The 24352-nt window shown below is 38.4% G+C and overlaps 1 protein-coding gene across 9 annotated transcripts in view; it reads left to right on the top strand.

The window, feature by feature from the left end:
- The window catches only part of PPP6R3 (protein phosphatase 6 regulatory subunit 3), a 145199-nt gene that overhangs the window by 74394 nt on the left and 46453 nt on the right, over positions 1 to 24352 (top strand). For all 9 annotated transcript variants that reach the window (XM_069471735.1, XM_069471727.1, XM_069471733.1 and 6 more), the window contains 4 exons: positions 1937 to 2049; positions 6582 to 6695; positions 20159 to 20288; positions 22424 to 22576. In XM_069471735.1, coding sequence (XP_069327836.1) covers positions 1937 to 2049; positions 6582 to 6695; positions 20159 to 20288; positions 22424 to 22576 — 510 coding nt within the window. The remainder of the gene's footprint in view (positions 1 to 1936; positions 2050 to 6581; positions 6696 to 20158; positions 20289 to 22423; positions 22577 to 24352) is intronic.

The raw sequence follows: 24352 nt of genomic DNA, 5'->3' as shown, positions 1-24352 counted from the left end.
GAACTCCTGACCTCAAACGATCCTCCCGCCTCGGCCTCACAGAGTGCTAGGATTACAGGCATGAGCCACCCCACCCAGCCTTTAGTGAACCCCTCTGTAACTTGGTTATTGTACTTCCTGGCCCTGGCTTTTAAGCTCTGTCAGGCTTGGCCTTTGTCCTGTGTGCTAAAAATTGACTTGGCAATAGGATTGAAGTTTGATTTGGAGTTTGCAGATTGAGCTGTGTGCTGAGAGGACGCCTGCTGGAACCAGTGGGTGTGTGTCTCTCTAAAGAGATCTAAAAGGTCACCACTTTAAGTATTAGGCCAAGCCATATGAAATTGCCAGTAGTCAATCATTTTTACCTACAGACATGACAGTTCCATATGGTTCAACCTAATATCTACAAAGGAGTTGATTTAAGGGCAGTTCAGAGTTTGCTGAGGGGCCTGGGGCAAAGGAAGAGGCGTGGAGCCAGAAGGGAAATTTTCTGTGGCAGTGGATCTAACCCCTTCTATTCTGGTCCCTTAAAGAACTTTTGGTACCTGAACTTTATTAAAGGGGCTGTCACTTCTACCTCATCCCTCCTTGGAACAGCACAGTGTGTACTCTCTTGCAATATTTGTTACTGTTGCCAGAGTTGACACGTCCGGTGTATACATGGATTGGGTGCTAGGGAGTACTGGAGTGTGAGAACCCCTGCTTAGAAGGAGCTCTCAGTCTAGTTGGTCAGTCCTCCTGTGGGTATGGAAGCACATTTCCCACCTGGTAAAAGTGTGGCTAGTGCAGGCTGTGGAGCCATGACAGGAGCATGGCTGGCCCCCTTTACAGGGAGTAATTTCTGTGAATGAAGCTTACTCCTCACTATGTTCATATTCTTAAGCAGAAGAATTTGATTGTTCAGTAGGATAGGAATAAGATTGCTCGATAGGACCTGTCCGAAGGGCCCAGGAGTTATTGATAAAGGAGAAGTCCAATTCTGCAGCAAGTTTTTTGAGAAGCAGAAAGCATTGTGGACATCAGCACCGTCTCTACTTGAGTTAGAGGAAAGTTAATTTTGCCTTTTGGACAGTCCTGTTGATACTTCTGTTTTGTGTTAAGTGATAGATTACATGGTAAAATTATACTGACCAGTTTGTATTTGTTAGGGAATTATTAGGCTCCTGACTAATCCTAGTGTATGTTGCCATCTCAGCTGGAATATGGTGGTTCTACCTGTATTGGGAGAACAGTGTTCAGTCTTTGAATCATGCTTAGTTTTACATGCCACAGAATATAATGTATTTGGGTTCTGAGATCTTAGAGCTTTCCTGTAAAGTAAATACAGTATGTACTGAGAGAAGGTTTAATATTTCTTACCCATTGGTATCTTCCAGAAAGCTATATTTGCTTTTTATTTTATTTTTTTAAGCCACAGAAGTATGTGCATCTTTCTGTGCTGATGAAAGTATATTTTGGGGATATTGGTTGAGTATCCCTTATCTGAAATTCTTGGAACCAAAAATATTTTGGATTTCACCTTTTTTTGAATTTTGGAATACCGCTGTGTTTGCATTATCCTGTTGAGCATCTGAATCGAAAAGTCTAAAATGTCCTAACGAGCATTTCCTTTTAGTGTTATGTTTCAGATTTTGGTGCATTTTGGATTTCAGAATTTTGTATTTGGGGCACTCAACCTATATATATTTTTCCAACTATACAATGGTAGAAATTTTTCCTTGTCAGAATTTTGATCATGTCCCCCTACACGTAGTAATCTGTACTGTGCAATATTGTAAAGCTCATAAGCCTGACAGAATAAAATACTCATGATGTTATTTCTTTTAGACTTGACTTTTTGCTCACTGAAGCTTGTGGCCAGTATGAATTTATTTCTTAAGCAATTTTTCCTTCCATTTTTATTATAAATTTACCTTCTAATGTATTTTATAGTTAAAATTGTACTTTTTCCCTTTAGCGACATTCAAATGCATCACAGTCACTTTGTGAGATTGTTCGCCTGAGCAGAGACCAGATGTTACAAATTCAGAACAGTGCAGAACCAGATCCCCTGCTTGCCACTCTAGAAAAGTATGTTTCAAACTCTGTTCTTGTTCCTTTTTCATATTGATGCTGTTTGGTGTGTTACCATCGTGAGTGATGGGTAAGTGCTCTTTATGTGGGATTCATATCCCTGGAAAATAACTTTGGGTGTGTGAGGAGGTGGGAAAACCTCCTTGTCTCAGTGGAGATTGGCAGGGTGAGAAGGTAAAATGAATGGCATTTATAACTAGAATTCTGTAGAGCCATCATAAGATGTAGTAGTCACATCATAACTGTAGTCACTGCTTCCAAGGGTCTTTCGATGAGCGGTAGTCTTGTGTACATACTAATGTGACCCATTTTAGTAGCCAGTTTTTATCAGAAGGTCTTCTTAGGGTTTACTGTATCTTTGCAGTTGATTGGGGGCAACCTGAGCAATCATTTCATGCTTAGGTAGAAGACAGCTTGGGGGTAGGGTGCTATTTTTTCTAGATTCACACATTTTCAGAAAGAATGTCTACTGTCAACATGGGCATGCATTTGATCTGCAAACAGCTAAAAGTTATTTTAATAGAGAAAAATCAGGTATTTCCCACTTGGAATAAATAATTGGAAAGAGTACATTCAGCTAGCATTAAGTACTAATGGTAATCTTGCTTCAGTTTACTGCTATTGTTTTGTTTTTTGTTTTAATGATTTTGTCAGTTCTTTTTTAGTCCTTATATATTTTGAGGCTCTTTTGCATTTTTTGACTTAACTACCTGTAAGGCCCTTTTATTAAAATAAAACACTATGTGTATTATTTTCTTGGCAAGTGTGAGACAGGCAAGGAATAATTTAGAGACAAGTCAGCTTGTTTTAAACTTCGTCTTCTGAGAAGTGAAATTGTGTTTTCCCAGTATATATTGTAGAATAGGAAGGAGTTGACGAGTTCTCTAAAGTAGCAAAACTACAAGAGATTAGTGGCTTTTGAGTAAAATGGCATTTTACCTGCCCCATTTTAGTAATTCTTGGCATCATATCACATGTACTCCTTTTAAACATATAAGATACCTGACAATCAGATACTAATCCTAGTATTAATTAGGTTGAACCTTGTTAAAATTTCCATTTGGGTAGGTTAAAAATGTTGCATATCAGTGGTTTCATATAGCTCCCTATAGTGCTTTCCACTAGAAACATAATAAAAGCTAGTGTAATTTTAAATATTTTTATACAAAGTCTTAGAAATCCAGCATGTATTTATACTAGTACATGTCAAATCAGATGAGTTAAATTTTGAGTGCTTGGTAGCCCCATGTAGTGAATGGCTTCCCATATTAGACTGTGCAGGATCAACCTGAATGTCAGACTGCCCAGTAGTGACCTCAGAGCTCTTTAGTGCCATTGCAGCCCTCCACGCAACTTTATTTAGACCAAATGTGTGACCTCATCATCAGAGCCTGTGTGTGCACCAGCTTCGCCACCCCCCACAAAAAGAGGGTCTTACTGTCACCCATGCTGGAGTACAGTGGCATGGTCATAGCTCACTGCAGCTTAGAACTCCTGGGCTCATGGGATCTTCCTGCCTCTGCCTCTTGAGTAGCTAGGACTACAGGCATGTGCTGCTACATCTGGTTAATTTTTAAAAATTTTTTGTATATGTGGGATCTTGAACTCCTGGCTTAAAGCAATCCTCCTGCCTTGGCCTCCCAAAATGGTGGGATTACAGGCTTGAGCCACCATACCCAGCCTGTATTTTTTTTTTTTTTTTTTTTTTTGAGATAGGGTCTCATTTGTTGCCTGGGCTAGAGTGCAGTGGCATCACCATCGCTCACTGCAACCTCATACTCGTGGGCTCAAGTGATTCTCCTGCCTCAGTGTCCCGAGTAGCTAGAACTATAGGCACATGCCACCACACCTGGCTAATTTTTCAAATTTTTTGTAGAGATGGGGTCTCCTTATGTTGCTCAGGCTGGTCTTGAACTCCTGGCTTCAAGCAGTCCTCCCGCCTTGGCTTCCCAAAGTGCTGGGATTACAGGCATGAGCCATCACACCCAGCCCAGCTGTGTCTTTAGTTAGTTCTGAATTGGGCAACTACTTTCTGGAATGAAGATAGATATATGCTCAGAATTTACATCATTAAATACTAGTTGGTGTAAATTTCTTCAAATCCATGGTTCTGATGAGTCAGTGGCCATGTGATGTCACTGAATAAAATCTTTACTACACTTAGCATCAGGGAAGTTTAATCTGTAATGGTGCTTCCCACAGTCATTTTGAGAATGAGAACCAACTCCTCCTGATATCTGATATCCTCCCACATTATGACAGTTCTTTCAGTATCTGTTGATTGAGAAAATACACAATGAAAGATTTCTATGAGTTTAGTAAACTTGTATTAATCATAATAGCATCTGTATATATTTGAGACATATATCATGTGCTAATATATAATATCTATACATTTGATAAATAAGTTATAGTTATTATATAATAATATTAAGCTGATATACTGGCAATACATAATATATAAATAACCTAATTATAATATCAAACAGCCCATAGATTGGGTATTGCTATATATGTAAACAACAAATGTATAAATATAAGTGTAGGTTAGTACTTAAGGAAAACTTTGAAATAAGCTAAGGTTAAAGAAGATGGTAAAGAGTGGTAGTGGTACCAAGAAATTGCTAAGAAAGTGGACTAAACTATTAGATAATATTTATCTTGGGAAGCAATCTTGGCCTAAATTGAATGCATTTCATTTAGTGGCTCTTGAAAATTTTTAAGTACAAAGACCTTAGAAACAAGTTGGATTTGATCCTCTTTGAGCCAATTAGTTTTATAGAAGTGAATCTTTCCTGTGGCTGCCCATATTTTTAAAAAATAAAGGTGAGTCATTGTCTCAAAGGCGTGGCTAAAGAACGTGGCTGGCTTCATGCATAAAACAACTCATATCTTGAGTTTTACTGGTGCTTATCCAAAAACTCCTGGTTTTTTAAATGTGAAGGTGAATATATTTTCTCTCACATGTAAATAAATACCTTTTTATTTAAAAAATGTGAAGGTATTCTTTTTATCCTGTTTCATAAGCTCCAGTCCTTTGGTTTATTATTTCCTTCTGTGTTTGGTGACATTTGTATGTGTAAATAAGAATCAGAATATGGCACACCTACTGTGGTGTTTTTGCATCTTGACCATCAAGTTTTTGCTGGTTATTGTGTTTTTCTTGTCCATTAGTAGAATTCTTTCATGGATGCAGTAGACTTCCAATTGGATGTATCCATGAAGTAGCTAAGGCCTCTATTAGCCATTCCCTTATGGCATCTGTATTTATGAAAGTATGCTGTTACTCTCTGATGAGTAAGAGTACTACAAGTAAGCGAGGAGAATATGGACATTTACAGTTGGATGTTATGTTGGTACCCCTCCAACTAGGGTGAAGATGCTATTTGAAGAATATACATATTTACTGTAAAAGACAGTCTGTTTTCCAGAACTCAGTCCCAAATGTTTAGTCTGTAGACTGCTGTATGTTGAGTGACTTTTACAGTACTCTTGGCTAGAGGTCTCACAAGCAATTTAGTGCTAGTCTGGGAGTACTTGAAAACTTCCTCCTGCAAGGGGACCCTCTGAAGTTGGGTAGATACCAGTTTTATTTGCTTTCCCCAAATAGAAGAGATTCTGCCCTAGCTTGGCAGCAGGTGGCCAAGGAACTGGTGTTCACACTGAGCACAGCTGTACTTTGGAGTGACTGGCGTCTTTGCCAGATGAGCAACCAGGGACAACCTAACTGCGTGTCATGCATGTTGTAAGAGAGATTCCATTTCTTAACTCACATGGATATGGAAAGCTACTGAGATCCTAAGAAACTGAGATTTTCCTTGAGAATGTCCATGTAAATTAACAGATTACCCTTGTGTTTTATATTAATTGTGATCTTGCATATGTATGAGAGAAGTGTAATGGGAAGAGAATGCTTTTTGGGCAATAGTTCAGTCAAATCCATTTCACTGCTGTCATGTTATTTTGATTTATTGAATTTTAATTGTAGAGTAAAATGCAGCAGTTGATGTTCTCTTTTTCCTGTTTTAGATCTTTGTTAATTACACATTCACGCCTTTGTAGGAAAACATTTATAGGTTCTAATTAGCCTTTTTTTGAAATTCTCCCTCCTTTTGTGAGGGGTGAAGGGTTCTAAGTCTTCTTACCACCCCCAGCCATCACCAGCACCACAGCCCTGGTCTGAGTGAAAGGTGACTCTCAGTCTTGAAATATTTGTTGGATCTCAACAAGATGAAGGCAAGTAGGGCCCAAACTATTTTGCTAACGGAAAGAGATACGTGTGTGTGTGTGTGTGTGTGTGTGCGCGCGCACGTGCGTGTGTTTATGGGACAGTTACATTTATAGTAAACAAGATCAATTGCCTACCTTAATAAATATATAAAAATAAAATATTAAGTAAAACAGATATGCCCAAGTACAGTTGAACTCTTCTATGACATTCATCTTACTTGTGCTGTGATCTTTTTTCTGAAGTTGTTAGTGAAAAATGATGTTGCAATTAGCACTTAACTATTGATTTGTTTCCCTAGGCAAGAAATTATAGAGCAGCTTCTATCAAATATTTTCTACAAGGAGAAAAATGAATCAGCCATAGTCAGTGCAATCCAGATACTGCTGACTTTACTCGAGACACGGCGACCAACGTAAGCATTTCTTTTGTCTTAAGAAATGAACCATATTAAATTAAGAGTTAAGTTCTTGGTAGATAAGCTACAATAGCATGCCTTGAATTTCAAGTGCTGAATCTTTTTCTACTGTACAAACTATAGCTTAGTTTTATATGAATAGCATACATAGGGATGCAGTTGAAAAATGATTTGGTGAACACTATTTATTGGTAGTATTTAGATTCTAGTGATACTTAGAAAATGCTGCTATAATAAATGCTATAACAAATCAAAAACACATGTAATAGCTCAAACACAGAGAAGCTTATTTCTTGCTCATGTAAATTGAAAATAGATATTCTAGTCAGTGGACAGCTCTCCTGGTGATTCAGTAACTCATTCCATCTCTTGATTCTTTTTTTATGGATACTAACTTAGACCTTCGGGTTGCTTTTTTTCTGGGTTTCACATTTGAGGGCACTGTAGTTCATGAGGGTCTTTCAAAATGGATAGCCAGGTGGTTTGAGCCCTGGATGAAGAATTTGTGCTAAATGAAATGTTTCGTAATCAGGAATATAATCTATTTTTACCATTGTGGCCTTTTGCCCCCCAACCATCCATTTAATGTTTTACTGTTTAATGTCTTGTTATTCTTTTTTTAAGAGATGGGGTCTCACTCTGTTACCTGGGCTGGAGTACAGTGGCACCATCATAGCTCACTGTAACCTAGAACTCCTGTGCTTAAGCAATTCTCCTACCTCAGCCTCCTGAGTAGCCAGTACTACTGGCTTGTGCCATCATGCCCAGCTGATACACCATGTTATTCTTTATAGTTTATGTCTAGTGCTAATTTACTTATTAACAGGATTTTCCAACTGCTCTTGGAGCATTAGAATTTGAAGAGGTATGTGTAAGTAAGTGTTCCAGAATTGTATGATTAAGAGATTGGAATTTTTATTTTCTCCCTCAATACTGCATCCATTCAGTAAGCAGGGGACATGAAGAGGAGGACAGATTGAGTCTGCTGTCATCACATGAAAACTTTAGCTATCCAAGGTTTTTGAATTTACTTTTAATGCTATAATTTTGGCTACTAGCAAAATGGTGAAGACAGCCTTACTGACCTGCTTCCCAAATTCCTGATCTCTGTTGCTGGTTTGTCCAGGCTTTGGTCAGTACTAATGGAAGGGCAGTGTGGCAGCACTGATTCAAGTGTGTTATAATTTGGGGATTGTTTGCCTACCTATGTCTTCCCAGGCAAATCATATTTTAAAAAATGTAAACAATAACTTATTAATCAAGTGTTGCAGGACTTGCTACTCATACTGCAAGGCCATTGCACCATCTCTTAAAGTGTCTTAAAAACACATTAGATGATGCTGTGAGTTTTATATGGACTACTCTGACTTGAGAAATAAATGAAAAAAATCAAAAATTTTTGCATATGGAAATGAAAAAAATCACATAATTGTACAACTTAAATAGAGCAAACAGAGAAGATAATAATAAAAGAAATAATGGAGAGAAATTTCTGACCACAAGGAACTTATCCTCAAACCAAAACAGTTAACCAAATACTAAGCAAGATTAAATTATTAAAATAAGACTCAGATCCTAACTTTATCCTGAGAAGATTTATGAATCCCAAGGATAAAGAGTAAATCTTAGAAGTATCAGATAAGAAAAAACGGGCCACCTATGAAGCCAGTGAGATTGCCAGAGATCTCATTTGTGAAGTTTAATACTGAAAAACAGAAGGCAGGATTGTGAGCCTGTAACACTCCTGTTGATGTGTGAGGGTAAAAGAGGCATTTTTGCATATATAAGGATTCAGTGTTCCATCTGTGTGCTGTCCATGACATAAAATTACTTGAAGATGGCCTTTACCAAAGCCAAACGTAAAACATAAATAAGAATGAAGAACTTAAGGAAATATATTGGTAAGTTATGACCAAGAAATGAGTAGAGCTGTGAAAGTTAATATTATTGTGAAATTTAAATGTTAAGAATAAATAATGAAAATAAGTCAAATGTTGAAAAAATGAAATGAATCCAGGTTATTTTAACAAAACTCAAGAAATAAGGAGAAGGGGTAAATTATTACATATTACAATTCTCATACGGGCAGCTGAGGTACATTATCATATACAGTAGCTTTCTTCATCTTGATAAAATTATGGTTCAGATATTTTTTTTTTTTTAATAAATGTAGTAGAGTAACAGTAAGTCATGTAACTCCCAAAGCACCTTAGAGGGCAGGAAGAGTAAAGAAACCATGAGAGCTACAGACACAAGGGTAATTTGCACACACCTGAAAACCCTTCTTCTCGAGAAGTGCTAGTGGCAGGGTGAGAGACCAGAGAAATGTCCATTATAGTGTAGACCCGAGGAAGGGAGCAGCAGCCCTTGGGAGCAATGCCCCCCACAGGATCCTTCTCTATTCCTGACCCTACTGAACAAAACTCAAGCCACTGAGTAAAGGGTAGCAAACCTTTTAGCCCTAAAGACACAGGTAAAGACCATTTATAGTAGGATGAAGGGACCAGGAAAAAACCCTCTATCCCGGCCGGGCGCGGTAGCTCATGCCTGTAATCCTAGCACTCTGGGAGGCTGAGGCGGGTGGATCGCTCGAGGTCAGGAGTTCGAGACCAGCCTGAGCAAGAGCGAGCCTGTCTCTACTAAAAATAGAAAGAAGTTATATGGCCAACTAAAAATATATATAGAAAAAAAAAAAATTAGCCGGGCATGGTGGCTCATGCCTGTAGTCCCAGCTACTCGGGAGGCTGACGCAGTAGGATCGCTTAAGCCGAGGAGTTTGAGGTTGCTGTGAGCTAGGCTGACGTGACGGCACTCACTCTAGCCCGGGCAACAAAGCGAGACTCTGCCTCAAAAAAAAAAAAAAAAAAACCACTATCCCATGGTAGAAACAGAAACACATTCTGGGTCAAGACCATTAGAGAATCTCCTACTACTGGAATAATGTCAGGATTACAGAGAGGGCCCCATCCCTGAGACCCAGGGACACTTCTGCTTATGACTGAACAAAACAGAGCATTTCCCTCTACCCTACCCCTCTCCAACAGCACTCCAAGCATTGAGTGACAAGTAACAATAGTTTACTGGTGGAGTAAAGGCTAGTGGTAAAGGAGACTCTCCAAAGGAACAGGAGCAAACTTAAAGGAAAGACCTAAACTATGAGCGAAGCAGATATTGGGAAAAGCTTGGCAAACTGGCCCTAACTGTCAGTACAAGGTAACTTGATGAATTTGATATCATTAATACACTGAGGGGAATCATAGTAACAACAAAACCCAAACCTAGCTCAGCTGCTGACTAGATTGATTCAAACCCCCACACCAAAGACCTAGAAAAAAGACATGTCCATTCTTACATAAATCCTATTTACATCAGCTTCTGATATCTTACACAAGATGTCTAGCTATCAACCAAAATTGCAAGAAACAAGATAAAAAGAACCCCAACAAAAACTCAAGGCAATCAATAGAACTAGACTCAAAGTGTGAAAGAATTTAAATATAAATATGATAATCATGTTAAAGACTTGTAGGAAAAGTGAACAATACACAAACAGATGAAGAACATTAACAGAGAGATGGAAGATCGTATGGAAATTCTAGAAGTGAAAAACACCGTAGCAGAAATGAAGAATGCCTTTGGGCTTACTGGTGAACTTTGACATAGTTGAGGAGAGAATCAGCATAGGACATTAGGAATTATCCATACTGAACATGAAGAGTAAGACAAAAGAGACACTTGTCAGCAGGTGAGATCTAGAAATAACGACATGCCGTTAGGAACAACTACAGCAAGTGCCCAGATCTTGGTTTCTGATACCATTCTCCAATAAAGAAAACCAGGGCTCATTGGAGAATTGGCTAGTTCTGTGTCTGGGGCAGGACACATACAAGATCAGTCTGGAACATCTTATAGTGCCAGAAAGTAAAGAAGTGCTCAAGATTTTAAAAATATGTATTAAAACCCCAAATCACGTGATCTGTCAAAGGGATGTTGGAGCCAACTGCAAGAACTCCCAGTGGTCAAAGCTAGAATAGTTTGCATAGTAAAATAGTGTTTGTATTAAAACCGAAATTATAAAATACATATTTGTAAGTCCATACTGATAAAAATAAGTGATTGAATAAATAAATGGAAGGGAGATACATCTCCCATATAGAATTCCAAATAGATAATGTAGATAATACATCCTCAAAGACTCCTCACTCCTTAAGTGTGGGCTGCACATTGTGGCTTCCTGCTACAGTATGGAAAAAGATAAAAAGTGTAACTTCACAGTGGAGAAACCTGACAAACACTACCTCAGCCAGATAATCAAAGTCAACAGCCAGTGTTAAGTTATGTTGATAGTAGATACTTTTTATATGATGTATTGAAGATCACACTTTATCCGTGTGGTCTTCCTCTCAAAGGCCCATAACCATGAGAAAAACACCAGAATGTCCCAATGGAGGGACATTCTGCAGAATACCTGACCAATACTCAAAACTGTCAAGGTAATTAAAAACAAAAAAAGGTCTGTCACAGCCAAGAAGAGGGTAAGGAGACAAGACAACTAAATATGATATATCCTGGATGGGATTCAAGAACAAAGACTTAAAGGAAATCTAAATAAAGTGTGGATGTTATGCATCGATGTTGGTTTGTTAATTGTGACAAATGTATAATACTACATTTCCCCTAAACAAACTTACTTTTCCCCCTATTATTAACAATAAAGTGTTAATAACAGGGAAAACCATGTGTAGCTTATATGGGAACTCTCTTTGCTTTTCTGTATATCTAAAATATATTCTAATAGCAGTTGACAGACATTTAGACAAAAAAGAAATCAGTAAGAATATAGAAGACCTAGACAACACTAGCAATTCACTTGACATAATTGACACTCACAGGACACTGCCCCTGGTAACAGCGGAATGCACACTGTTTTCAAGTGCACGTGGAACTTTTACTGTCTTCACTCAGGCAGCTATAACAGATTTCTTAACAGTTCTGGAGGCTAAGAAATCCAGAATCAAGGTACTGGCTGATCTGGTGTCTGATGGGAGCTCCTTTCCAGGTTTTCAGACGACCACCTTGCAAATGTATCTTCACGTGGCAGAGAGCAAACTCTGTGAGGGCTCTACCCTCATGACTGATTACCTCCCAAAGGCCCCACTTCCTAAAGCATTATATTGAGAGTTAGGATTTCAACGTATGAATTCTGGTGAGACACAGACATTTAATCGATATGAGATCAGTCATAAAACAAATTTAAAATAATAAAAATCATGTAACATGTCCATTATTTAGATCATGATATATTTAAACTATTGATAGAAATCATTTCAAAAGGTACTTGAATTAGCCCCAAATATTTGGAAATTAAACAACATACTGCTAAATAATCCAAGTGTCATAGAGAGGAGAGTATTTTGAGCTAATTAATAATGGGAACAGAACATGTCAGAATTTGGAATGCAGTGAAAGCGGTAGAAGGATGTTTATAGCATTAAATGGTTGTATTAGAAAAGAAAAAAGAATGTATGTCAATGATCTAAGCTCCCACCTTAAAAGACTAATAAAGGAAGAACAAATTAAATCCAAAGCAAGCAGAAGGAAAGAAATAATAAAATTAAGAACAGAAGCCAGTGGAATTGAAGAGAAAAACAGTACAGAAAATCAGTGAAACCAAAAGCTGGTTCTTTGAAAAGATCAATAAAATTGGTAAGCATCTGGTCAGATTGACTAAGAAGAAAGTAAAAAAAGAGACAAATTACAAATAATACGAATGAAAGAGGGGATATCACTGTTTCCTACAGACATTAAAAGAATAGTAGAATATTACCAAAAAATGCATTGAATTCAACAGTTTAGATAAGATGGATAACTTCCTTCAGGGAAAAATTGCTAAAGATCACTCAGGAAGGGATGGGTGTGGTGGCTCAAGCCTGTAAAGCTAGCACTCTAGAAGGCCAAGGCGGGAGGTTGCTTGAGGCTAGGAGTTCAAGACCAGCCCGAGCAAGAGCAAGACTCCATCTCTACAAAAAATAGAGGAATTATCCGAGCGTGATGATGCATGCTTGTAGTAGTCCCAGCTATCCAGGACGCTGAGGCAGGAAGATCGCTTGAGGTTGCTATGAGCTAGGCTGATGCCACTGCACTCCAGCCTAGGCAACAGAACGAGACCCGGTCCTGGGGTGGGGGGGGAATCACTCATGAAAAAATCAGCAGCATCAACAGTCGTGTATCTTTTGAAGAAATTGAATTTATATTTAAAACCTTCATCAAAGAAAACTCCTGGCCCAGATAGACTCCACTGGTGAATTCTACCAAAGATTTAAGGACTCTGTCGGAATATAGAAGAGGGAACACTTTCCAACTCATTTTATGAAGCCAGCATTCTTTTGGAAGTGGACTAAACTAGACAAAACTGTCATGGGACTGAAAACTACAGTTGTTCCCCAGTACCTCCAGGGCCCTTGTGGGTACCAGTATCCTATCTTTAGGTTACTTATAATACCTAATATGATGTAAATGCTATGTAAATAGTTGCTGAACTATTTTTTTTTTTAATTTGTATTTTAAAATTATTATTTGGCAGGGTTTTTTTTGGCTGAAAAAAATCGCATGCACGCGCGCGTGTGTATGTGTGTGTGTGTTTAAAGACCTGGCCTTACTATGTTACCCAGGCTGGCCTTGAACTCCTGGGCTCAGGTGATCCTTTTGCCCTCACCCTGTCACATAGTGGAACTATAGGCATGTGCCACTGTACTTAGCCTTTTCTTTTTTTTCTTTTTTTTTTTTTTTTTTTTTGAGACAAGGTCTCTCTCTCTCTCTGTTGCCCAGGCTGGAGTGCAGTGGCACTACCATAACTCACTGCAACCTCCAACTCCCAGGCCTATGCAATCTTCTGGCTCAGCCTCCTCAGTAGCTAGGACTACAGGTGTGTACCACCACACTGGGCTAATTTATAGGGACAGTGTCTTGCTATGTTGCCCAGACTGGTCTCAAACTCCCAGCCTTAAGCGATCCTTTCACCCTGGCCTCCCAAAATGCTAGGTTACAGGCATGAGCCATTGCACCTGTCCTTTCTGAGTATTTTTTATCTGCAGCTGGTTGAATCCAGATGTGGGACTTGTGGTTATAGAGAGCCAACTGCATATAACAAGATTCCATAAGAGCTTAAATGCAAAGTTCCTCAAGAAAATATTAACAAATTGAGTCTTAACAATGTATTATATGGTTGCTGTGACACACCCTAAGTATGGTTTGTCTTGGGAATGCAAGGCTCATTCATCCTTCAGCCATCCTCAAGTCAACAGACTAATGAAGGAAAACCATATGATCATTCTGTTACATTACTTAATGGTAAAAACCTTTCAGCAAATTATTAATAGAAAGGAACTTGGAAACTAATAAGTCCTCTTTTAAAAAACCTGTACCTAACGTTGTTCTTAATAGTCAAAGACTGAAGTGATTTTCCTCTAAAACTGGGGAACATGGCAAGGATATCCACCATCACCACTCCTGTTTAATAAGCTTGTGCTGGAGGTCTGTGAGTGTAACTAAGACAGGAAAGAAGTACTAGATTATTAAGTATGAAATGTCCGATTTCCTTAAGTACCAAGTTTGATAGTTGATATCTCTGATATTTCACTTTGACACATTTTATTTTTATTGTGAAGGTACATCCTCAGTCTTTCAAACAACACATTTTGGCTTGTGATTATCTTGCAAATTTTTTTTTAGAGCAAATTTTGTGAAACCATGGATAAGTAAAATAAATTGTGTTATTTTTGAACATGAGTTCCCTCGTGAAACCAGTGCAGCGCAGACAGCTCCAGATATCAACAAAGTGTTTAGGAAGGATGTGGCTGATGAATGCACAGTACGTCAATGGTGTAAGAAGTTCCATTCTGGTGATTTTAATCTTGAAAATGAGCCACGTGGGCGGCCTGAGACCAAGGTGGATAATGATGAGCTGAAAGCTGTAGTGGAAGTGAATCCCTCTTCACCTGCGCGTGAATTAGCAACAAGGTTTTATGTTACTATTCCAACAATATTGGACCATTTGAAACAAATGGGCAAGGTAAAGAAGCTGGGTAGATGGGTTCTGCATGAATTAAAAATGCATCAGAAGAAAAATCCTCTTGAAGCTTGCCTTTCTTTGCTGTCACAACATAAAAGAGAACTATTTCTACACTGTATTGTTACGTGTGATGAAAAATGGCTTCTTTTTGACAAGGTCAAGCATTCGGTGCAATGGTTGGGTAAAGATGAAGTGCCAAAACGCAGTCCAAAACTGAATATTCATCAGGTAAAGCTAATGTGTCTGGTGTTCCAGTGCTGATATTATCCACTACAGCTTCATGAAACCTGGTCAGTCAATTACAGCGGATGTCTACTGCAACCAGTTGGACAAAATTATGAGGATACTTGTGATTAAGTAGCCAAGTTTGATCAATAGAGACAGGCCAATCCTCTTGCAAGACAAGGCTCAACCACATGTTGCATAAACGCTGCTCAAACTACAGCAGCAGGACTTGGTAACTCTCTGTCATCCACTGTATTTACCAGGCCTTGCACCAACTGACTACCACTTCTTTCAGGCTTTGGACCACTTCTTGCAAAGAAGAATATTCACTTCTCATCAAGCTGTACAAAACGCCTTTCATGATTTCATCTCCGCTCACTTTGCTGCTGGCATAAACAAGCTACCGTTAAGATGGCAAGACTGTTGATAGTTTAGGCACATAGTTTCATTAATTGTACTACTTCTTATTTGAGATATAATGAACTACATTTCTGATTTGCAATCGGACATTTCACATTTAATGACCTAATAAGAGACATCCAGATTTGAAAGGATGATATAAAACTGTGCTTGTTTCACAGATGTCAGGATTGTTTTTGTAGAACATACTGAAAAATATGTAAAAAACTCCTAGAACTAATAGGTAAATTTAGCAAGATTGCAGGATACAAAGTCAGTATTCAAAAATTCATTTCACGCCGGGCGCGGTGGCTCACGCCTGTAATCCTAGCACTCTGGGAGGCCGAGGCGGGTGGATTGCTCAAGGTCAGGAGTTCGAGACCAGCCTGAGCGAGACCCCGTCTCTACTAAAAATAGAAAGACATTATATGGACACCTAAAAATCTATATAGAAAAAATTAGCCGGGCATAGTGGCGCATGCCTGTAGTCCCAGCTACTCGGGAGGCTGAGGCAGTAGGATCGCTTAAGCCCAGGAGTTTGAGGTTGCTGTGAGCTAAGCTGATGCCACGGCACTCACTCTAGCCTGGGCAACAGAGTGAGACTCTGTCTCAACAAAAAAAAAAAAAAAAAATTCATTTCATTTCTATGTAGTTAGAAATGAACATTGAGATTTGAAATTTTAATGAAGTATCATTTTTTATTGCACAAAGAAAACAAAACAGATATAAATCTAACAAAATGTGTCCAAAGTTTAATACCAAAAACTATAAAATATTGATGAAATTGAAGATGACATAAGTAAATGGAGACAAATACTATGTTCATGGATTAGAAGACTCAATGGTGCTAAGATATCACTTCTCCCCAAACTGATGTATAGATTGAATGCAGTTCCAATCAAAATCTAAGCAGGGTTTTTCCTAGAAATCAACAAGCTAATTCTAAAATTTTATGGAAAATCAAAGCAAGTGCCATAGCCAAAACAATTTTGCAAGAGAAAACAAAATGGGAGGATTCACACTTTAATTTCAAGACTTAGTACAAAGCTATAGTAATCAGAACAATATGATGAAAGAATAGGAGTGGACATATATATCACTGGAACAGAACAGAGTCCAGAAGTAGACCCACACACATACAGTCAAATGATTTTTGACATAGGTATGGAGGCCATTCAGTGTAGAATGGATAGCATTTTCAATAAATGGTCCTGGAACTATTGGACATCCATATGCAAAAATATTGGCCCTTGACAAACCTTGCAGATTGTGTAAAAATTAACTCAATATGCATCATAGAACTAATGTAAATCCCAAAACTATTAACAGTTCTAGAAGAAAACAGGAGAAAATCTTTGGCCCTAGGTTAGGCAGAGATTTTTTAGATACATCTCCAAAATGCAATTCATGAAAGAGAAGTTGACAACTCAGACTACATTAAAATTTTAAAATTCTCTTTAAAAGACTCTTAAGAAAATTAAAGGAAAGCCACAGACTGCCAGAAAATATTTATAAATTATATGTGTGAGAAAGGACTTATATCCAGATATATAAAGAATACTCAAACCTTAATAACAAGAAAACAGCCCAATTTCAAGGTCAAAAGATTTGAGCAGTTAAAGGAAAAAAGGTGTGTGTGTATATGTATCAAATACATGAAAAGATGGCCAAGATCTTCTGTCATTAATGAAATTCAAGTTAAAATAACATTGAGATACCACCATACGCTTTTTGGACAACTTGTATTTGTTTCCTACGGCTGTAAATATAATCAACTAAAAATATTAATATTTTGGCTTAAAACAATAGTAATTTATTTTTTCACAGTTCTGAGTGCCAGAAGTTCAAGATCAAGTTATCAGCGGGGCTACATTCCCTTCAAAGGCACTAAGGGAGAATCATTCCTTGCCGCTTACAGCTTCCAGGAGCTGTTGGCATTCCTTGACTTGTGCCCACCTCTCTGCGTTGTCTTTCCATCTCCTTTTCCTTTGTGTGTCCGTCTTTCCTCTTCTCTCTCATGAAGGTGCTTGTGTTGTTATTTAGGGCCCACCTGGATAATCCAGGATAATCTTTCATCTCAAAATCTCTAATTACATCTTCAAAGACTCCTTTTCAAATGAGGTGACAGGCTCTAGGGATTAGGATGTGGACATGTCTTTTGCGGGGGCTACCATTTCAGCCCACTGCCTAGCTAAACCAAACAACAAAATAGACAATACCCAGTACTGGTGATAAGCATGCGATGTCTCATACGTGGGCTGCTGGGAATGCAAAGTGATACAACCACTTTGTAAAAATGAAAATTTCTTATATAGTTAAAGGACACTTATGTCATCCAGGAATATCTTAGTATTTACCCAGGTAAATTTAAAAACTATGCTATACAAAAACTTGTACATGAATGTTTGTCACTTTACTCATAATTGCCAAAAAGTCTAAACAACCAAATTTCCTTAAACCTGTGAGTGGAAACTAACACCTCTGTTCAATGCATTGCTACTCAGTGATAAAAACAATTGGACTGCTAAAATACACAACAGTGCCTTTCCAAATACAAGTTCTAAATTTAATATAGCTCTTACTGAAATAGCAACTTGGTTTTTGTCTTGGATTTGGTGAATTATTAGATATATTTGGAAGAATAAAGATACGAAACTAACCTAAGAAAACGAGCAAGACAAGTTACTGGGGTCACTTGCCTCTTACATACACTATAGCATTGTTATGCTAAACGCAGCAGTGTGATCACATCAGGATGAATGAGAAGTATTTCTTAACCTGTTGCATATTAAAATGCAGCATTATTATAATAAATACAGAAGTGTGATACCAGTATAAATGTTGTAAAAGCACCATGGACGTTGATTATAGTACCTAGGTCAGGACTGGTACATAAATTGATGCTAAGTATTTAAATGAATGAGTATAACTTATGAATGATTAAGAAATTTTATTGTATGGTTTAATATGGTTTTTTATATGAGTGAGGAGAGGATGATTGTTCTAGAAGCGTGGCTAAGAAAGTGACTTACGACTTGGGGAAAAATGCCATGTCTATACCTGTTATTTTACACAAAAGTAAATTCCAGGTGAATTAAATTTAAAATACTAGAAGATAAAATACGCAAGAATATGCAGATATTCATAGAATTATGGGGTTTTGACAAACTTTTAAGCATGGCTCCATAGACAGAAACTATAATAAATAAGCTATATTTAGCCACATAAATTATTAAAACCCCTGTATGTTAAAAAAGCACTATAATCAAAGCAGGTCTTTTCCCTCTTTCCAGTAATTGGGTTTTTCAGTGCTATTACATGCAGCTTTCAGAGTTAGTAGTCACTTAGACATGTAGAGTATTTTCAAGCAATAGTCATAATAATAATCAATCCCTGGGTGTTCGCTGTATGGTAGGCAGTGTTCTCAGCCTTTACACATTAGTGTGGTCCTCACAGCTGTCCTGGGAGAGATGTTCTGGAGTGGGAACACCCCCACCCCGCCGCCTTTCCTTATTAGAACAAATAACTGGTAATTGAAGAGCCTGGATTTGGGCTCAGGCACACTCACTCCAGCAGCTACATTATTAACTACTACTTTTTGTTACTGTGGAGTCGACACACCACTTTCAAGTGTATTTTTTAATTTGAACTTTACATCCACACTTTTAGCCCTCCTCCCTAAAATGTTCTTCTTCCCCTCCTGAACTCTGTCCTGCCCCCACTTTGAGAATCATTGTGCTGTTGTAGTCTCTAGCACCAGTTGGGATTTGGGAATCTTGTTCTACCTGTAAATGTTTCTCTGTAAGGAGTAGGTTATAATTAGTATAGATTGATCTTTATGTAAAAGAATAATTTAAACCTTTTAAATAGAAAACAATGTTGATTACCCAAGAAAAACTGTATGGAACAAGTACAGGTCTATTTATTAATAACATCCCAAACTGGCAGACAGTATGATGTGCCCTATAATTCAGAGATTGGATCTCCTTTTTTTTTTTTTTTTTTTTTTTTTTTTTGAGACAGAGTCTCACTCTGTGGCCCGGGCTAGAGTGAGTGCCGTGGCATCAGCCTAGCTCACAGCAACCTCAAACTCCTGGGCTTAAGTGATCCTCCTGCCTCAGCCTCCCGAGTAGCTGGGACTACAGGCATGCGCCACCATGCCCGGCTAATTTTGTTTTTTCTATATATATATTTTAGTTGGCCAGATAATTTCTTTCTATTTTTAGTAGAGACGGGGTCTCGCTCTTGCTCAGGCTGGTCCCGAACTCCTGACCTCAAGCGTGGATCTCCTTTTGCTTTCCAGATTTTTCTGGCCAATTAGAGACCTGCTATTGATATAATAATCATAAGGAGTTAGGAGGCATAGAATGAGAGTGAATCACATACAATTTTGGGGTTTTTTTTTTTTAAAGATAGGGTCTTGCTGTGTTGCCCAGGCTGGTCTTGAACTCCTGGCCTCAAGTGATGCTCCCACCTTGGCCTCAAAGTATTAGGATTACAGGCATGAGCCACTGCACCCAGGCCACATGTGATTTTTTCTTTTTACCTGACCCTGTAAGCCTTTGGCTTTCAGGTCATATTGGCTAATCCCCATGGAGGTTTTATTGCACCCACTTCTGTCTTATTATACCTTCTCTTTGCAGCTAGAAGTGTTGATGTAATCATTATATAGTTATATAGTCATTAAATGTGGACATACGTGGTTGCTACCTTGAATGATTTGTTTGAAATTATAATAACTAAAATTACCTTGCTTTGTTTCAAGATTTGAAGGCCATATAGAAATCTGCCCACCAGGAATGAGTCATTCAGCTTGTTCAGTCAACAAGAGTGTTCTAGAAGCCATCAGAGGAAGACTTGGGTCTTTTCATGAACTCCTGCTTGAGCCACCCAAGGTAGGGGAGCTATCTCGAGCGTGGCTGGCCAGCCAGTAATTTGATGTAAACAGTCATTTGAAAGTATATGAACCTAGAGAGTAACAGAACTGGCTGGGATCTACATGTACAAAATATTTAAAAGGCACACTGCCATTTGTTTGTACTGCTTTTGAGCAGAGAATGGTGTAGAATTAAATTTATTAAAGTATTTATCTGCTTAAGAAACTCACCTTTTCATTATTCTATAAATTCTTGGGTACTTACATGCTAATAAAACAAGCAATTTTCTTCTCATGGGCTGTTTTTTTCACATCTTTGGGGTATAGTTAATCTTTCAAAAGCTGATCTTTGAGATTGTGTTTTCTTATTCAGAGTTGAAGCAGTTTATAATAGTCTGCTGGACAGATGACCTTATTTAAGAAATAGTAGGTTGGAATTGTAGTGTACAACATGGAAAAAATACAGCTTGGTGTGTAGCATTTCAGTACAGAGCATCCACGTGCTAATTTGAAAATGACCATTTACTCATTGTAAACCTACAAAAGAGCTTTGTCAGCAATCTACAAATGGTGTTCTATTTCACCCCATATCCCTTGGATCGGTGCAGGTTTAGATTAGGTTAAAAGGCACTTGCTTTTGGAATCTAGGGCGAAAGATTAAGTTCTGTGACAGTTCGAGTCCCAGCACCAGTTCTTTTCACTTTCCTTTTTTCTTCTGCCCTGTATCATTGAATCCAGTATCCTCTATAGTATGTATCTTTGACTATCTACTGTGTGAGTTTTGGGGAATTTAGAATACTAGTTTCTTGTTTCTAAATTATATGTTTTCTGTTTATTTAATCATTTGGGGGAGGAGAGAGAGTCGAAAATAATTTATATCTGTAACCAAGGAAGTCTGTTTCAGCTTCCAGATCATCTTTTCAGATGCCTGATGGTATCAGTGAGCAAGCAGTGGTTGTACCTCTGCACTCAGAGTTTTGTCATCCTGCTGGTTCCATTCCAGCCACATCTTTTTATCTGCATTCAGCCTGTGTTGAATGTGTGTGGAGCACAGTGTTTGTGCTCGCTCTCATGGAAAGTGCCTTTGTTGTAGTTTTACAATTACAGTCAGTGGTATCCTTCATACGAGTCCTAGGAAGAAGAAATGAATAGTAAGGAAAGAAAACATGATTTAGGATAAGAGGAGACATCACCACAAGTGGAATTCAGAGGTAGGAGAAGGATGTGAGAGAAAAGAAGGTGCGTGAGGAAGGGCCTGACCTGTGTTTTTAGGTCGCCTACCCTTTCTGAGGGCACAAGCAGGCAGCTTCTGATTTTTCTTAGCCCTGTTTCAAAAGTAAGGCAGTGTCTTGTTTGGGCTTCTCGGGAGTTCGGTTTGTACCTGATTTGACTGTATGATGTGCTGTGTAAGTGGATCCATGAAGCTTTTTTAAAAATGTCAGTTAGAGCTATCTTACTGTGATGTGAGCCTTACGATTCCTTTAGGACTTGAGAGGATAGAGCAGGGGTGGGTGTGGGTGCTGTGTGGATGGGGGGACAGTCAGAAAGGGTGACCTAACTGGTAGATTGTAATTTGTTACCCTTTCCTTTCAGACATCTAAGATTCTGGAAGTTCTGCTTCTATCTTTTGTGATTTCAGACTATAGAAATTCCCATTTATGGACAAGAACAGGTTTAGGTTGGTCACATTTCAGGGTTGTGATCCAGAGGCAACTTCTGAATTGGTATTTTTATGACAGATTTGGCAAAGAGTGAGGACTGTATTCCAAAACCACTTGTAACTTGTTTTAGCTTCGTAGATTTCTGGTCAGATTTTGAAATATCTTATCTTTTTCCCCCATGGTCTTTTGTAGCTTTCTGCTTTCTTCCCATGACAGTTTGTAATGCTGGGGCAGGGGAACACCTGATTTCTTAACCATATTTGTATTTGTAGTCTATGGAAAATTACTTGTTTTTTTTTTTTTTTTTTTTTAACCTACTTGGTTATTTTATCATATCTTGAAGGTATCGATAGCAGCTTTAGATTTTCTTTCAGGTGTAGAATTCAGGCCAAATTATTTGCAGTTATTTAATCTAGTGTTATGTCTTAGCACATATATGTTTTGCTTGTTTGTTTGTTTAACTGGATTTAATTGGAAAACTTTCCTTCTTCAGAAAAGTGTCATGAAGACTACATGGGGTGTGCTGGACCCTCCTGTGGGGAATACCCGGTTGAATGTGATTAGGTTGATATCCAGCCTGCTTCAAACCAATACCAGCAGTATAAATGGGGACCTCATGGAGCTGAATAGCATTGGAGTCATATTGGTGAGATTCCCCTCTCAGACATTTTAATTTTCCTTTGATATTCATGGATATTTAACTCAAGTTACAACCATACAAATTTATAATATGTGTCAATGACTTTTCTTGGTCTGAGCACAAATGGTGTTTAATACAGTTTTTGCCTTGAGTTTATCATACATGTTGAATGCTTATGATTGTTTGGTAGCCATTTATTGTTGCTGTGTGTAAAGAACTGTAATATAGGATTTCAAAGATGATTAAGAGACATACGTCTTTTCCTCAAGCTCAGTCTCATAGGACATTGACTGCTGGGTACAGCATTGTTTTCTATTCAGAATTAGCAAAGGACCAACCCTTTATCTTCATTCCACTGGGATGTATCTGAGGCTGTATGGTCTTTTGATTTGAACCTAAATTCCTTTCGAGACTGCCGTTAGTCTGCTTATCAATGGAAGGGAGAAGGAAAAGCCCCAGGAATTATCCGGGGTTCCCTAACCCCTGACTTTCCCAGCTCCATGGTTTGTGCTTGGAACCCACCAGCCCCACTGTGGAGACCGTGCTGGCTCTGTCCATCTTGCCACCCACACACAGAAGGCATGAGGGTTAGCACTTAGCAGGCTTCACAAGACATCTGGTCACATCAGACATTTGGGGGAGAATGGGGGTGTCTCAAGGGAGGCATTAGCTCACTACATGATGAGCATTGTAACATTTATCTTATATACACTGCTTGTGTGATCCTGTATATAAAATTCCTGTGAGAGAGAGAGTATCTGTTTTTCAGATCATGGCCAGAGAGGGGATACGTCCATGGCTAGCCGAGATTTGAATTCACCCCATTTCAAGCCCTTACGTGCTTTATCAACCATGCCATTGTGCTTCCTAGAGTCATTGAAATATTTTTAGTTATGTTTCAGCTTTGGGTTAAATGACGTATCAGTATAGAGCATAGAAAACAGGAACAATTTGGAAAAAGAAAAGAAAATTTAAAGGATTATAGTTTCTTTGGTAGCATAGTCATTGTCCTCTGGGGACATAGTTTTTGCCCTACCCTCTGGCTAGTATATAAAACTCCGGGAATATAACCTTCTATTCCTGCCTCTGAAGTTCTCCCTGAAGTTACTGGTCGCTAGTCTTTCATTTTATTAATAAAAGTATATAACTATTGTCAATTTATTCTATTGTTAATAATTTTATTTATTATTTAATTCTATTAATCTGTCACCCAGGCTGGAGTGCAGTGGTGCCATCATAGCTCACTGCAACTTCGAACTCCAGGGATTAGGTGATCCTCTTGCCTCAGCCTCTCCAGTAGCTAGGGTTGCAGGTGCATGCCACCCCACTTGGCTAATTTTTAAATTTTTTGTAGAGATTAGGTCTTGCTATGTTCCCCATGCTGGTCTTGAACTTCTAGGCTCCAGTGATCCTCCTGCCTGGGATCACAGGTGTGAGCCACTGCACTGGGCTCTATACGGCTACTTTTGAGTAGTGATAAATTTGATAAGACTACTACAGGGGACATTAATCATTACTTTTTTGTTCTGAGATTAGATAACCAGATTTAACCATATCCTGAATACATACTTTGTGCATTTTGTGCTTTCATAAGTTGTCTTTCCTTTTTGTGATGCTGTTACCTTTTCAAGTAATTTGGAAAACCTTGTGCTTCCACGAGATTCATATCACCACCTCTCATACCTCATTTGTTTTTGCTGATAGTTCTAGGAGTTTTTGAATGCCAGAGTACTGATTCTTTGTTGTGAGCACCTCAGGATTGAGGACCATATTTTTGTCTTC

Source organism: Eulemur rufifrons, chromosome 6 (assembly GCF_041146395.1).
Source record: "Eulemur rufifrons isolate Redbay chromosome 6, OSU_ERuf_1, whole genome shotgun sequence".
NCBI lineage: Eukaryota > Metazoa > Chordata > Mammalia > Primates > Lemuridae > Eulemur > Eulemur rufifrons.
The sequence above is the reverse complement of the archived record's forward strand: the minus strand, read 5'-3'. Positions and strand labels throughout refer to the sequence as shown.